The 11,819-nt window shown below is 37.0% G+C and overlaps 1 protein-coding gene across 1 annotated transcript in view; it reads left to right on the top strand.

The window, feature by feature from the left end:
- Positions 1–817: 817 nt before the first annotated feature.
- Positions 818–11,819, top strand: part of MRPL3 (mitochondrial ribosomal protein L3) — a gene marked incomplete at its 5' end in the record, with an annotated part of 28,192 nt that continues 17,190 nt past the window's right edge. Inside the window, 5 exons of the mRNA XM_035895709.1 lie at positions 818–1,016; positions 2,247–2,338; positions 3,197–3,295; positions 7,474–7,573; positions 9,479–9,539. Of these exons, the coding sequence (XP_035751602.1) occupies positions 818–1,016; positions 2,247–2,338; positions 3,197–3,295; positions 7,474–7,573; positions 9,479–9,539 (551 nt within the window). The remainder of the gene's footprint in view (positions 1,017–2,246; positions 2,339–3,196; positions 3,296–7,473; positions 7,574–9,478; positions 9,540–11,819) is intronic.

Genomic DNA, 11,819 nt, shown 5'->3' with positions numbered 1-11,819 from the left:
GACCATGCTTCTGTTGATACAGCCCAGGCTGCTGTTAGCTTTCATTGCTGTCAGGAGCCTCCTGGCTCCTTTTTGCCCTCCCAGGTCCTTTGCCTGGGCTGGGGAGCAGCTCTGCTTGCAGCCTTGCCATCCTGAGTGTGGCACTTTGCATTTCTCCTTTATGAATTTCATCAGGTTCTTTGTTGGCTGTTCCCTCTGATGGCAGAGGGACGTCAGCTGCTTCCTTCAGTTCAGTTTTATTTGCAAATTTAGGAAGGGCACACTCATCCCCTTTTACAGGTCACTGATAAAGTTACTAAACAGGACATGTTCCCAAATAGACTCTTGAGGAACTCTACTTGTAACTGGCCTTCTGATAGAGTGCAAACCATTAACCATGGGTCTTTCAGCCTGATGATCCAGCCAGGTTTTTGCCCACCTGATAACCCTCCCATCCATGCCGCAACATTCCAGCTTGGATAGAAGGATGCCACAGGAGATTGTGTTGAAAGCCTTGCTAAAGTTAAACAACACCCACTGCTATCCCTTCGTTCACGGATTTAGTTTTATTTATCATAGAAGGAGTGGTGGTTTGATTTGTTGTTACTTGCCCCCCCTTTGGTGTACTTGAGAATACTTTAAAAGTTAGATGAGAGCGTGACAAATAATTAGGTGGTGCTGGTCAGGGGTGGCGAGTTTGCGTGATGGTGGTTGAATAGCTTGCTAGTATAATTTCGGTCTTTGTGACTATGATGTAATGGTATAATTATGTAGTATGTATTACATGACAAACATATGTGTTATGAGACATTGTTTGAACTGATCAGACACTTAACACTTTTCCCCATCACTGGAAAGGGGGCAGCTGGGCTTTATAGTCAGGCACATTAACAGTACAACGTGGTGGCATGAGCATCTTTCTGAAGAGAATGTCCAGTTCCTCAAGAAGATAACTGCAGAGGAATACAAAGCTCAGACAGCCAGCAAACTGTGCCCTCTGAAAGATGAGCCATGGCCACTGAATGAGTGGAAACCAGGTGAGAGAGTATCTCTTCTCAAATACCAAACTCATGCTGAAATTATTGTTGTTGCATTGTGTAACATCAGGATTATGTCTTGTAAAATATTTTCCTTTTTGCTTTTACCTCAGTCATCCAACACATCTCCTAGTAAATAAGTAAATGTAATACACTAGTTCTCTGAAAAGCATTTAAAATGTTACAGGGTGTTAAGAACCTTGTAAGAACTTCAATTTTAGTCCAAATCAGCACTTGGCCAGTCCCACTGGTGTACAATGACAAAATAATAAACTAAGAATCAATCAAAAAAGACTCCCTAGAATATAAAGTACTCAAAAATGTTCTTATAAATATTGCTGGACTCTGAAGAAAAACTGTACTATATAATACATCCCGTCTTTGTTCAGTGATTCATACAGTATCTCAAGTTAGAAGGGACTCATAAGATCATCGAGTCTCACTCCTTGCTCTTTGCAAGACAACCTAAAACTAAACCATATGACTAAGAGAGTCGTCCAGATGCTCCTTGAACTCTGACAGGATTGGCGCCGTGACCACTTCCCCAGGGAGCCTGTTCCAGTGACCAACCACCCTCTCAGTGATGAACCTTTTCCTAATGTCCAAAGTCTTACAGACTAAAACACAACATAAAGATTTTGAGTCTTCAGAAGGGTCACATAATTTGACAGCAGACAACAGAGTCTGCAAATCCATGACAAGATCCTCAGATATGACAGTGGAAACTGTCATAAAGAGCATTTTTCAAACTTTAAAGCATTTATTCTTCATCTTAAGTGTTCTGTTTTTCACGGCATGGACTGTCAGAAGCCAGATTTGACAGGTTGCCTTTGCTGTACATTTACAGTGGCAAAAATATGCAGTGGTGGGGGTGGGAGGAACCTACTACAGTAAACTTCAATAGTCAGTTCAGCTTTAGTGAAGCTAACTAGAAGGGCGTTGTATTTTCTAAAATAAAAAAAAAAGAGTCTTAAGCATTGGTTGTTCTGAACTTAATGGGGAACTGTTTTGCATGTTCTGTCAGACACGACTGGAACAAATAGAACTTTACTGCTAATAGGATTAAAAACAATGAACAGGTTATTCCCAGCCTACCAACAGGGAGTGAGCGATGTTTTCTTCTGCAACTCCTTAGAAAAGATCTGAGTTAATGGGACTTTGCAAGTTGTGAGATGGGCTCTTTCAAATATTAAGTGAGGAGTTGAATCCATGTTCTGTTTTGATCTACAGATTCCGTCAGAGTTGGTGTTGTTGCAGTGAAACTGGGAATGATGCCAATATGGACCAAGTCAGGAAAAAAACATGCTGTCACACTACTTAAGGTGACATAAATCATAATGAATTTAATCTCCTATACTGTGTTCAGATTGCTAACCAGAAGTTTTCAGGCAAAAGTGAAACCTATCACTTGTACAGAGTAGGAAATCCCTAACAAAAGTAAAGATTTACTTCAGCCCTGCATAGTACACCATGCCTATTCTCTGTTTATATCTTAAACTTTCTAGGAGCGATGTGCCTTCTGCCTCAGATATTCAAGTGCTGCAGAACTGTGCATAGTATTACCTAGGGGAGGGGAGATGCAAGGCAACATAAAGCTGGAGTTAACTACCCCACTTTTTTTTTTTTTTTTTTTTTTTTTTTTTGCGCCACCTGCAGGCACTTTGGGATTAGTTTCACTTTGGTTACTGAGCTTTTGTAGCCCTGAAGCTGCTTCTTCCTATTCTCTCGAAGATACTACTGTGATGAAGCTGTTTCGCTGACCTGTTGCTGCCACATGATCAAGCAGGGCTGTGAAGGACATTAGGTTTACAGGGCAAAGGAGCAGGAGTCTAAAATGTGGGCTCTTCCTGTATGCTTTAATGCTGCATACAGTAGGGATTTTGCACATCTTGCAGGCAAAAGATGGCTATAAAAGTTTATTCCATTTCTATAGCATTTATGAAATTATATATTGCATTCTACTAATATTTTTTCCTAAGATAAGCCTTTAATTGGTTGGAAAAATAATGTCTATGGTAAATAGGTAACACACACCGTACTTGCAGGCTGTATCTCCTCTTATATAGTTGCAAATGCAAACAGAGACTGACTTTGTTTCACTTGTTTTGATAATCTCATAGTATGGTCTCAAAGTGAACAAATCTGCTAATGCTCAAATAAACACCTTTTATTTTCTTAAGGTACAAGATTGCCATGTTTTAAGATACATTTCAAAGGAAGAATCGGGTGGAAAAACATCTAAGCTACTTGTTGGAGGCAAAAATGCATCTCCTTTTTCTGTAAGTGAACCACTTCGGGTGTTTTTGTTAGAACAGTTGTTTCTGTTGTGATCACAGTACAAAAGTAGTACAGGTAGACTTCTTTAAAAGATCAGCTGGCAGATATGCATGCTTTGGAACTGATGTTTTGTCACATCCACCCTTGCTTATTTCCAAATGCTAGTGTCGATTCTTGGTTAAGAGAATAGCAATAATAACTTTTTGAAAGTTTTGCCTCTTGATTCTCTAGAAAAGCTGCAGGTTTAGGAAGTTGCTGTGATGTGCGGTGTCCCATGCTGATGAAAAGGTCTGAAGGGCCATTAGCAATGTAGAAACATGGGTGTTCATCACATCTGTGGAGATGCAATATGAGACTGGGACTGCAAGATCCGCGCATTAACGGCCTGTCGTAAACCTATCCAGCTTCATCGGTTGTTTAGAAGACTTTGTTCTCTACCTTACTCTTCCATACTGTTTTATTAGCTTTAGTTGTGATTTTTTTCCACAGGTCTGTTGAGATTGTTTCATTTGCATATAGTTTTACTGATGAATAAGTTTAAGACTTAAATTTTCAGGAAGATAGCTTCATGATCATAGCTCATCAACAGTGATATCAAAACCGCTCACTTGTTTAGACACGGCAAACGCCTGAAGTGGAATTCCCAGCCACCTTCAGTGGCTAAGGTTGTCTAGCAGACGTCATTCCTGAGGAGGAATATTGAATTCTATATCAAGGCAGGAACAAAGCTTTCCCTCAAAAGACTGTCGTTTCTATGATCCATCATTTCTATAAAATATCACTTTTCACTTCTTGTAGTATCCTGACACTTGTTTGTTCGATTTAGGCAAGCAAAAAAACCTAGGACTCGTGATTACTAAGCAGATTATCTCAGTAACTGTGTCTTTTTGAGGGCATATATTTCCCTTTTTCAAACACAAGGTTGTCCCAGAGCCTCAAAATTAATCTCTGTACTTGTTTTTGCGTTAGTGGAGGCAAGGGAAGAAGGGAGGAGGCTTTTTCATTTGATAAGTCTGCTGGCTTTTATAGTGTATTCTACTGATTCTGAACAGGCTTATATTTTAGGGTACCTCTCTTTTTGTTCAGTGGGTTTATGCCATGTTTTACCATTGTTACTTGTACTTTTCAGGTGTCTGTCCTGTGACTGCAGTCTGTTTCCACTTTCCAGGTGTGATGCTTTTCCTGGAGAAATTGCGGCTGTGTTTTTTCTTCCCTGTTACCTTGTTTTAAGACATGCAAGAATCATGTGAATAATAATTTTTAGGTTGTATTATGCAATTAGACTGCTTACAGTTCATCTTTTCATAAAAACGATGTTATCAGCAATTCCATACGTTGTCAGAGTAAAAATGTGTAGGAAGCAAGGAGGTATATAGAAAATTTCTATTTAAGCAGCTCTTGTGAACTAAGAAAATTTCTTCAAAGCTGAACTACATAAAAAGTCAATGCAAGGATTTTTTAGTAGTTTGAGTTAAGTTAAAGACTCTCGTGGACATAACTCTTTCCAAGTTAGCTGCTATTAATTTGGTTGAACTTAGACTCATTTTCATAAAGAATTAATTAAATATCCTTAGACCAATCTGTGGTGACGACCCAGCCTGAGACTGAGCTCTGTACTACAATTATTGTTGTTATCATCATCATTGTATAAACTAGAAAATTTCTAAGAAAGAATTTGGCATGCCGATTCTGAACAATTTTACTTGTTAAGGTGCTAACAAATGACGTCTTTCTGTGGTTTAGCTGCAGGTTTGAATCATTGCTCTCCTATGTTTATCAGTCGTTTTAGTGTCTCTTCTCTCTGTGAACTGTCTGAAAGTGAGAATGAAAAGAAAGCTGAATGATACTGTATTGTATTAGCATAAGCAGTGTATCTTTTGTTAATGCCTCATAGGAACATCTGTCTTCCTCAGATTCCTCACAGCTACTGTTCTTTGATGAATTAAATTTAATTATTCTCTCAGTAATTTTACTAACAAAGAGTTTCATGTTTTTCTTTTGAGTGTCAAATTGCTTTAAAAATGATAAGGGGCATTGCACTTTTAGGAAGATACTTTTTTTTCCTTTTTAGCTTGATGTATGTCAGTCTATTACAAGTGAACAGATTTTTTCATGATTTTTTAATGCAAAATTATTCTCAAAAGTACAATTCTGTCATTGTTCTTAACAATTTTTTGTAAAAAAAAATGATATGCTTCCTTTAAGTGAAGGCATATTGATCTTTTTCCTATAATACTGGAAGATATTGTTGGTCTTTTTAAAAAGAAGAACATCTGAGAATTCACTCAATGTTCTTCTGTTCAGTATTGCTTTTTAGGAAGGCTTTGTAAAGACTGTGGGTTTTGGTTGTAGAAATACATCTCTCTGTCTTGACTATTTCAAGAAAACTTGTTGAACAGTGCAAGCCTATAATAGGACCCTTCAGATGTAAGCGATTTTTACCCTTTGACTTCACTATTCTTTTCTTCAGCTGTGGTAGCTCTTTCCAGGCACCCGTGCTGAGCACAGAGCTCCCCTTACTGTCATCTAAGGCAGCAGTTTTACATAACAGTGGAAATAAAGGACTGATATGCAGGCATTTAGTAGAAAGGGGAATTCTTTATTTTTGATTCTCACATATGGTACCACAGTTTAATACAGTTGTCCTCCATTAATGACTCAAATTTTTATGGTCTTAGGGAAGATTTTGTATTTAGTTGATGACTTTTTTTTTTTTTTTTTTAAAAGGTATTTGAAGTGTTTTGTACTATGAACTCAAGTTAACAAATCACTCAGGAAAACTGCTTAACTCTCAAAGACTTTGTATACACACTTTCTCCTCAAATAAGGACAGATTCATAAAGTTAAAATTTCTGGTTTGTGTTTAAGTCAGAGTTCCTCATCATCTTGCTCCCTAATTCTTCACAAAACTTCTGTTCTCCTAACACTTTTTAACAGATTTTTGAAAACAAAAAGGAAGGGCAACATTCAAATTTTCAAAATAAACTAAGTAACTGTTTTAAACTTATTCACATTATTTTCTTTTGAAATACACAAAATTATTTTTGAGAGAGAACTGCACAGAGCTTTTGAGAAGTGAACCTCAGAGATGTGACTATCCAAGTGTGACAGTATTGTCAGATGCTTAATTGCTTTCTAGGACAATTAATTTGAAGAAAAATCAGCTGCATTGCTTTTTTCCTATGGGCACATTTTTCCTGCATCATCATTTCCATTGCTTCGTATGATCTCAGTGTTCAGCTGTTCTGTGAGTTGTCTTGTTTGAAACAGCTGAGAACAATTTTAAGTACTTTTAACTTTGTCAGACTCCTCAGTGGTTTGACACTGTTTGTACTTATCATAGAATCATGGAATCGTTTGGTTGGAAAAGACCTTTAAGATTGAGTCTGGCCATACCTCTCCACTACTAAACCATGTCCCTAAGAACCTCATCTACCCATCTTTTAAATACCTCCAGGGATGGGGACTCCACCACTTCCCTAGTTAGCCCATCCCAGTGCCTGATAATCCTTTCTGTGAAGAAATTTTTCCTAATATCTCATCTAAACCTCCCCTAGTACAACTTGAGGCCACTTCCTCTCATCCTAAATTTCATCTCGTTGCCATTTCATCTCATACCTATACTTGGTATATCTTAGAAATACATCAATCATAAACTTGTTCTTCATTTTTTCTTCTTTGTCCAGAGACTCTAGATTCTCTTCTGTTGGAAGTTAAGCATGTCTAGAAGTTTCTGCAAGACCAGGCTTTATTTCTATGCTTTTGTTAGTTAAATCAAATAAATTCTATTTATGGTGGTATGGAACTAAGTAGTTAGAAGCTTTGAAAAAGAGAAAATGCTTTTAAATTACTACAAAACTCTTTGAAAGTCATGAAAAAGCAGTAATATATTTTAGGTACATTCTAAATGATTGGTTTCCCTTTTCTCATCTTAGAAATCTTCATATATCTCTTGTTTATGTGATGTAGCTGTAGGGTAACTAGTTGACAGAAAACAAAATGGAGACACAGGAGTTTTAAATTAATTTTGTAGAGAGTTAAAATGCTTGTCTCAAGATAAAAGTGTAGTATGATATATCTTTTTCTGAGTGGTGTTGACAGTCTGTAATCACTTTCTGTGCTAGGTTGATCCTTGGGTATTTTAAGATCACTTCTTTTTTATGGCTGCTCTTTGTTACAGAAATCAGAGTCTGCAATGGAAATTTTTAAAGAAGCTGGAGTACCACGGAAGCAGAAAGTTACAACATTCAATGTAACAGATGATGCCATAATTAAACCAGGTAATCTTTTCGAGCTATTGAATATTATATGTATAATTATTTGACATCTGCCGCTTGTACACCTAAACCAAGTTATGACATCTATTTCATTTTTGTTTTGTATGGAAATTGCTGAACTCTTCTTTCTTTGTCATTGAGCACAAACAAACTTTATTTTAGGGGAAAACTAGAAAATGGGCTAAGCTTTCTAGGTGATGAGAAGTAAGATTTTTTCCTGGATATTATGTTTCCATTGATTAGAAAGGAAATCTGATCCAAACTAGCTAATACAAACATTATCTTAAGAAATAAATGTCTGTAACCTTGACTCATTTGTTGGGAATAAATATGAATGCGTTTACAGGACATTCTCTGATTATCCTTACAAGAGGGGCACCAAGAATTCTGTGGTAATGTTTCTCAGGAGCTTAAAATAGCAGTTTGAGGTTTGTTTCTTCTTGTTGCATTCACAAGTAGGACTGATGGCTGTCATATATGGCATTTTTTCTGTTAGCTTGCAAAGTAAAACACTTTAAAACATGTTATAACAAATGTTCTCACTAAAAATCAGTATTAGAAGTTTGGGGATTTAGTGAAATGTTTTACGTTTTTAAGGTTTTATTAGCTGGTATATTTAGGTTCCTTTCATTTTGTGCTTTTTGAGAGTTATAGGTATTTTCCAAAGACTTATGTAGGGTAGGAAACTAACATATTACATCTTTACTTGCCACTAGAGAAGGTTTTTGCAAGACCTTTTTAAGACAGTGTGGTAACTGATAAAAACCAAATCTGACATGAAGAAGAAGTCTGGACTGGTAAATGGAAGCAAAAGCTTGAGATAAAGCAGAATTGCAAGTTTTCAATAAACTGATTTTGCAGTGCGTGTATTTTTTATATAGCACCCTTCATGTACATGATTTTCTGTCAGTTGACAAGCATCTTATCCCAGGTGTGTATGGATCATATAAATATAACGTGAAATAATATGAGGATTTTTATGCTTGAGAATTAGGGGAGGTTTACATCATTTCAGTTTGCATTCATGCGGATTTGAAAACAGCATGAAAATGGGTGTGGACATGAAGCAATTAAAATATTGTCTTTTAATTGAATTAAAACAGGCTGGAAACTCTGTTAAAGATGCAGCTGCATGGATCTTCAGAGTGAAGTTCATTATAAATGGACTAAGTTATCAGTTCTGGTTTTCTTTTTTAAAGCTGCTAATTAAACAATATTGCACTCGGATGAAAAAAATCGCTGAAGACAAAATAAATCTTTAATTAAAATTAAAACTTTGATACTACAGGCAGTTAGGGGGATGAGTGTAATTGCAGTCAGGTGAGTAATGTCACTGACTAACAGTAGCACTACTTCTGCTAAAGGCTAATGTATATGTAATCCCCAATGGATGAAGCTGTACTTCTGCCACAGTCTTTAGTCTGAAACACTGTGTCTTACCAAAGAGGAAGCATTGCAAAACTTTTTTATTCTTAACCTCATTTTTTATAGGAAGTGGTTTGGGTTTTGTTTTTAAAAAAAACAAACCTCTACCTTGTGAAATGCTAATAGTTATAAATGGGGCATGTTCTGTTTTCTTGCCAAGTTTGTTTATTGTGAGTCTTAACTAATTAAGCATTTTGGGCTTTGTCTCTTTTGGTGTTTGAACCACAACATATCTGCGTAAAGCCCCGACCCTTCCTTCCTACTCATCTGAAATTGGGCTAGGAACTGAGAAATGTGCTTAAGTATTAACTACAAAGCATCTGGTTTAGTCAGTGAGGTTTATAAAGAACAAATAGTATGTGAATAAAAACAAAGAGTTGTTTCCTTTCATGTGACTGTAACCTACCCTGGATGGTAATGACTGGAGAGTGGTTTGAGGATTTCAGCACTTAGTTGAACATGATCTCTCCTTTTCTTTTGAAGGTACTCCTTTGTATGCTGCTCACTTCCGCCCAGGGCAGTTCGTGGATGTTACTGCAAAAACGTAGGTTCCTAATGATTTAACATGTACGGTTGATCTATCAAATAGACTGGTTGAATTTTTTTTTCCCCCTTTACTTTGGCTTGAACTCATGGCTCACAAAAGCTGAAATACAATTGCAAGGGTAGGGGCAGAAAATAGAAGTCCATTCAGCCATTGGGTAAAAAATACCAAATTGTTTTTCTTTGCTGAGGCTTATTTTTGATTTTGAACACGGTAGGTAAACTAATACTATTAGGGCTATGGTTCTGCATGTGTTTTCTGTCGCACATACATGATTAGCATGGAAGGGATACACAAACAGCTTGAGAAAGAGGTGCTCAAGCTCAGCACAGGCAAAGAGGTCCATATTGCAGCATCTGTGGTATGTAAAAGTGGGGAATAAATGCTGCAAGTCATCAGTTCCCAGAAAGACTGCTTAATTTTTATTTGGTGAAGAGATGCGAAGAGAGATGTATCATGTGGACTCAAAGAAAAGCAAAAAGATAGTGAATACGTTTAGCAGGACAACAGAGCTGTCCAATTCCTTTTTTGTTTTCTCTCATATTCCAGCTCATCTCCTTGCCAGCAGTGGCTAATGATCTTTAACGTGGGAGGAATGATTTCCTCTCAGACCACTGTGAATGCCAAATTAGAGCTCAAGTGGTAGAGGGTGTCAAAAGAAAAACTGGCATCTTGCAGCAAAGACTAGTCATGCCTCTTCTGTTACGTCCGTGATTTCCACTGCCCCAGAAAACCGAGAACCCTATCTCTGTATTTCAGTGAAGTGTATTTTTGTTGTGTTGTGATATAGAGATAATATTTTCTATTTGATATTTTATTTTTTGTGTAATGGAGATAATACCCAACTGGCCTTGTTGAAATATCATCCATTGTAATTGTCTCACTTATGTGTAATACTTACAAATGTCTTAATATTATTCACAGGGCTTTTTATATATGGGGAAACAGACCCTATCAGTGCAGCCAAGTAGTTGGTTCTAATATAGCTACACCTGACTATGCTTGTGAGGGCACTATTCAGAACAGGAGGTCAACAAGTTGACTGGAATTAGTATTTTTCCATGTCAAGCTTTGTTATGAAATGCTTAGATCTTCTATATTGTTCATTCTGCTTCTAAATTGCATTCGGTGAACAGCCTGTAAGAGTCAATAAAACTTGTTTACAAAGCAAAGCCCTGTGTCATTAGGAATACAGTCATTCCATGTAGTTTAAGTGTCATGCTTTGTTAATGCAGGAAAGCTTTGTTTTTCTAGAAATATTTCAAGAACTAGGAAAGTTTTTTTGGCAGTGTAAGAGATACTGGTAAGAACCACAGAGTATTGCTTTGTATCTTGCTGTATGTATTTGAAAATAGTAGCAAGCTAAAAATGCACTGGGTTCCTGGCCATGTTCAGTGCATCCATTCTATCTTTTAATTCAGTATTCCTAATCTATTTTCTCCAGATATTTGTATGATCCTGTTTCAGAAATTAGCTTTTTGTTTGTACTGCGGACTTTGATAGCATATTACATGTAATCCTACTATACAGGTGCCTAATATAAAAGGAAAATTAAAACTTCTTAAGCTAAAGAGAGAGATCAGAATTTTTTTAATCACGTTTTTTCTGCCAATATGATTATTCAGTCATTCCACTCTTTCTGTGTTTTCTAACCTTTTTCTGTGACTTACTCACTTTCCGTTTTCTGCTTTTAATGTTGCTTTCTTAATTTCTACTTTTCTGGAATGCTGCATTTATCATATTTCACTAACTCTTGGGCAAGAATTAAATTATTTGACTACATTTCAGTTTTTATTTGGGTATTTCACTTTATTCCATGCAATTTCATCCAGCGTTGCTTAGTCTCGTACTTGGGTGGGGTTTTTTCATTATTTTTCAGAGCGCTGTGTCGATCGTTCTTAGTTACTGTACCTGTGAGTACAGATTTCTTAATGTCACAAAAATATCCAAGAACTGCTTCAGTGGAGGGCAAAAAAGTTAGCTTGGGAATGATTATAGCAGTGAGCTATAGCATTTGGGCTGCGCTGTGGGGGAAAAATGAGAATGTACTTCATGTTGTACTTCTGTTCTGAACCCCCGCGAAGAGGAGCCAGCTTCTCCCTACTGAAGGGAGGGAACCTGGGGAGGTTTGGTCCACAGGCTGAAGTGAGCCTTTATACATTACTCTCTGAAGTCCCATTTTCAGAAGGATCTTTAGAAGATCCTAAGCTATAGGGCATTTTGAAAAGGTACTTAAGGATATAATGCTGGCTTACAGTAGGGAGCACAGTTTGACTTCCT

This window comes from Egretta garzetta, unplaced genomic scaffold, assembly GCF_000687185.1.
Source record: "Egretta garzetta isolate BGI_Z169 unplaced genomic scaffold, ASM68718v1 scaffold96, whole genome shotgun sequence".
NCBI lineage: Eukaryota > Metazoa > Chordata > Aves > Pelecaniformes > Ardeidae > Egretta > Egretta garzetta.
The sequence above is the reverse complement of the archived record's forward strand: the minus strand, read 5'-3'. Positions and strand labels throughout refer to the sequence as shown.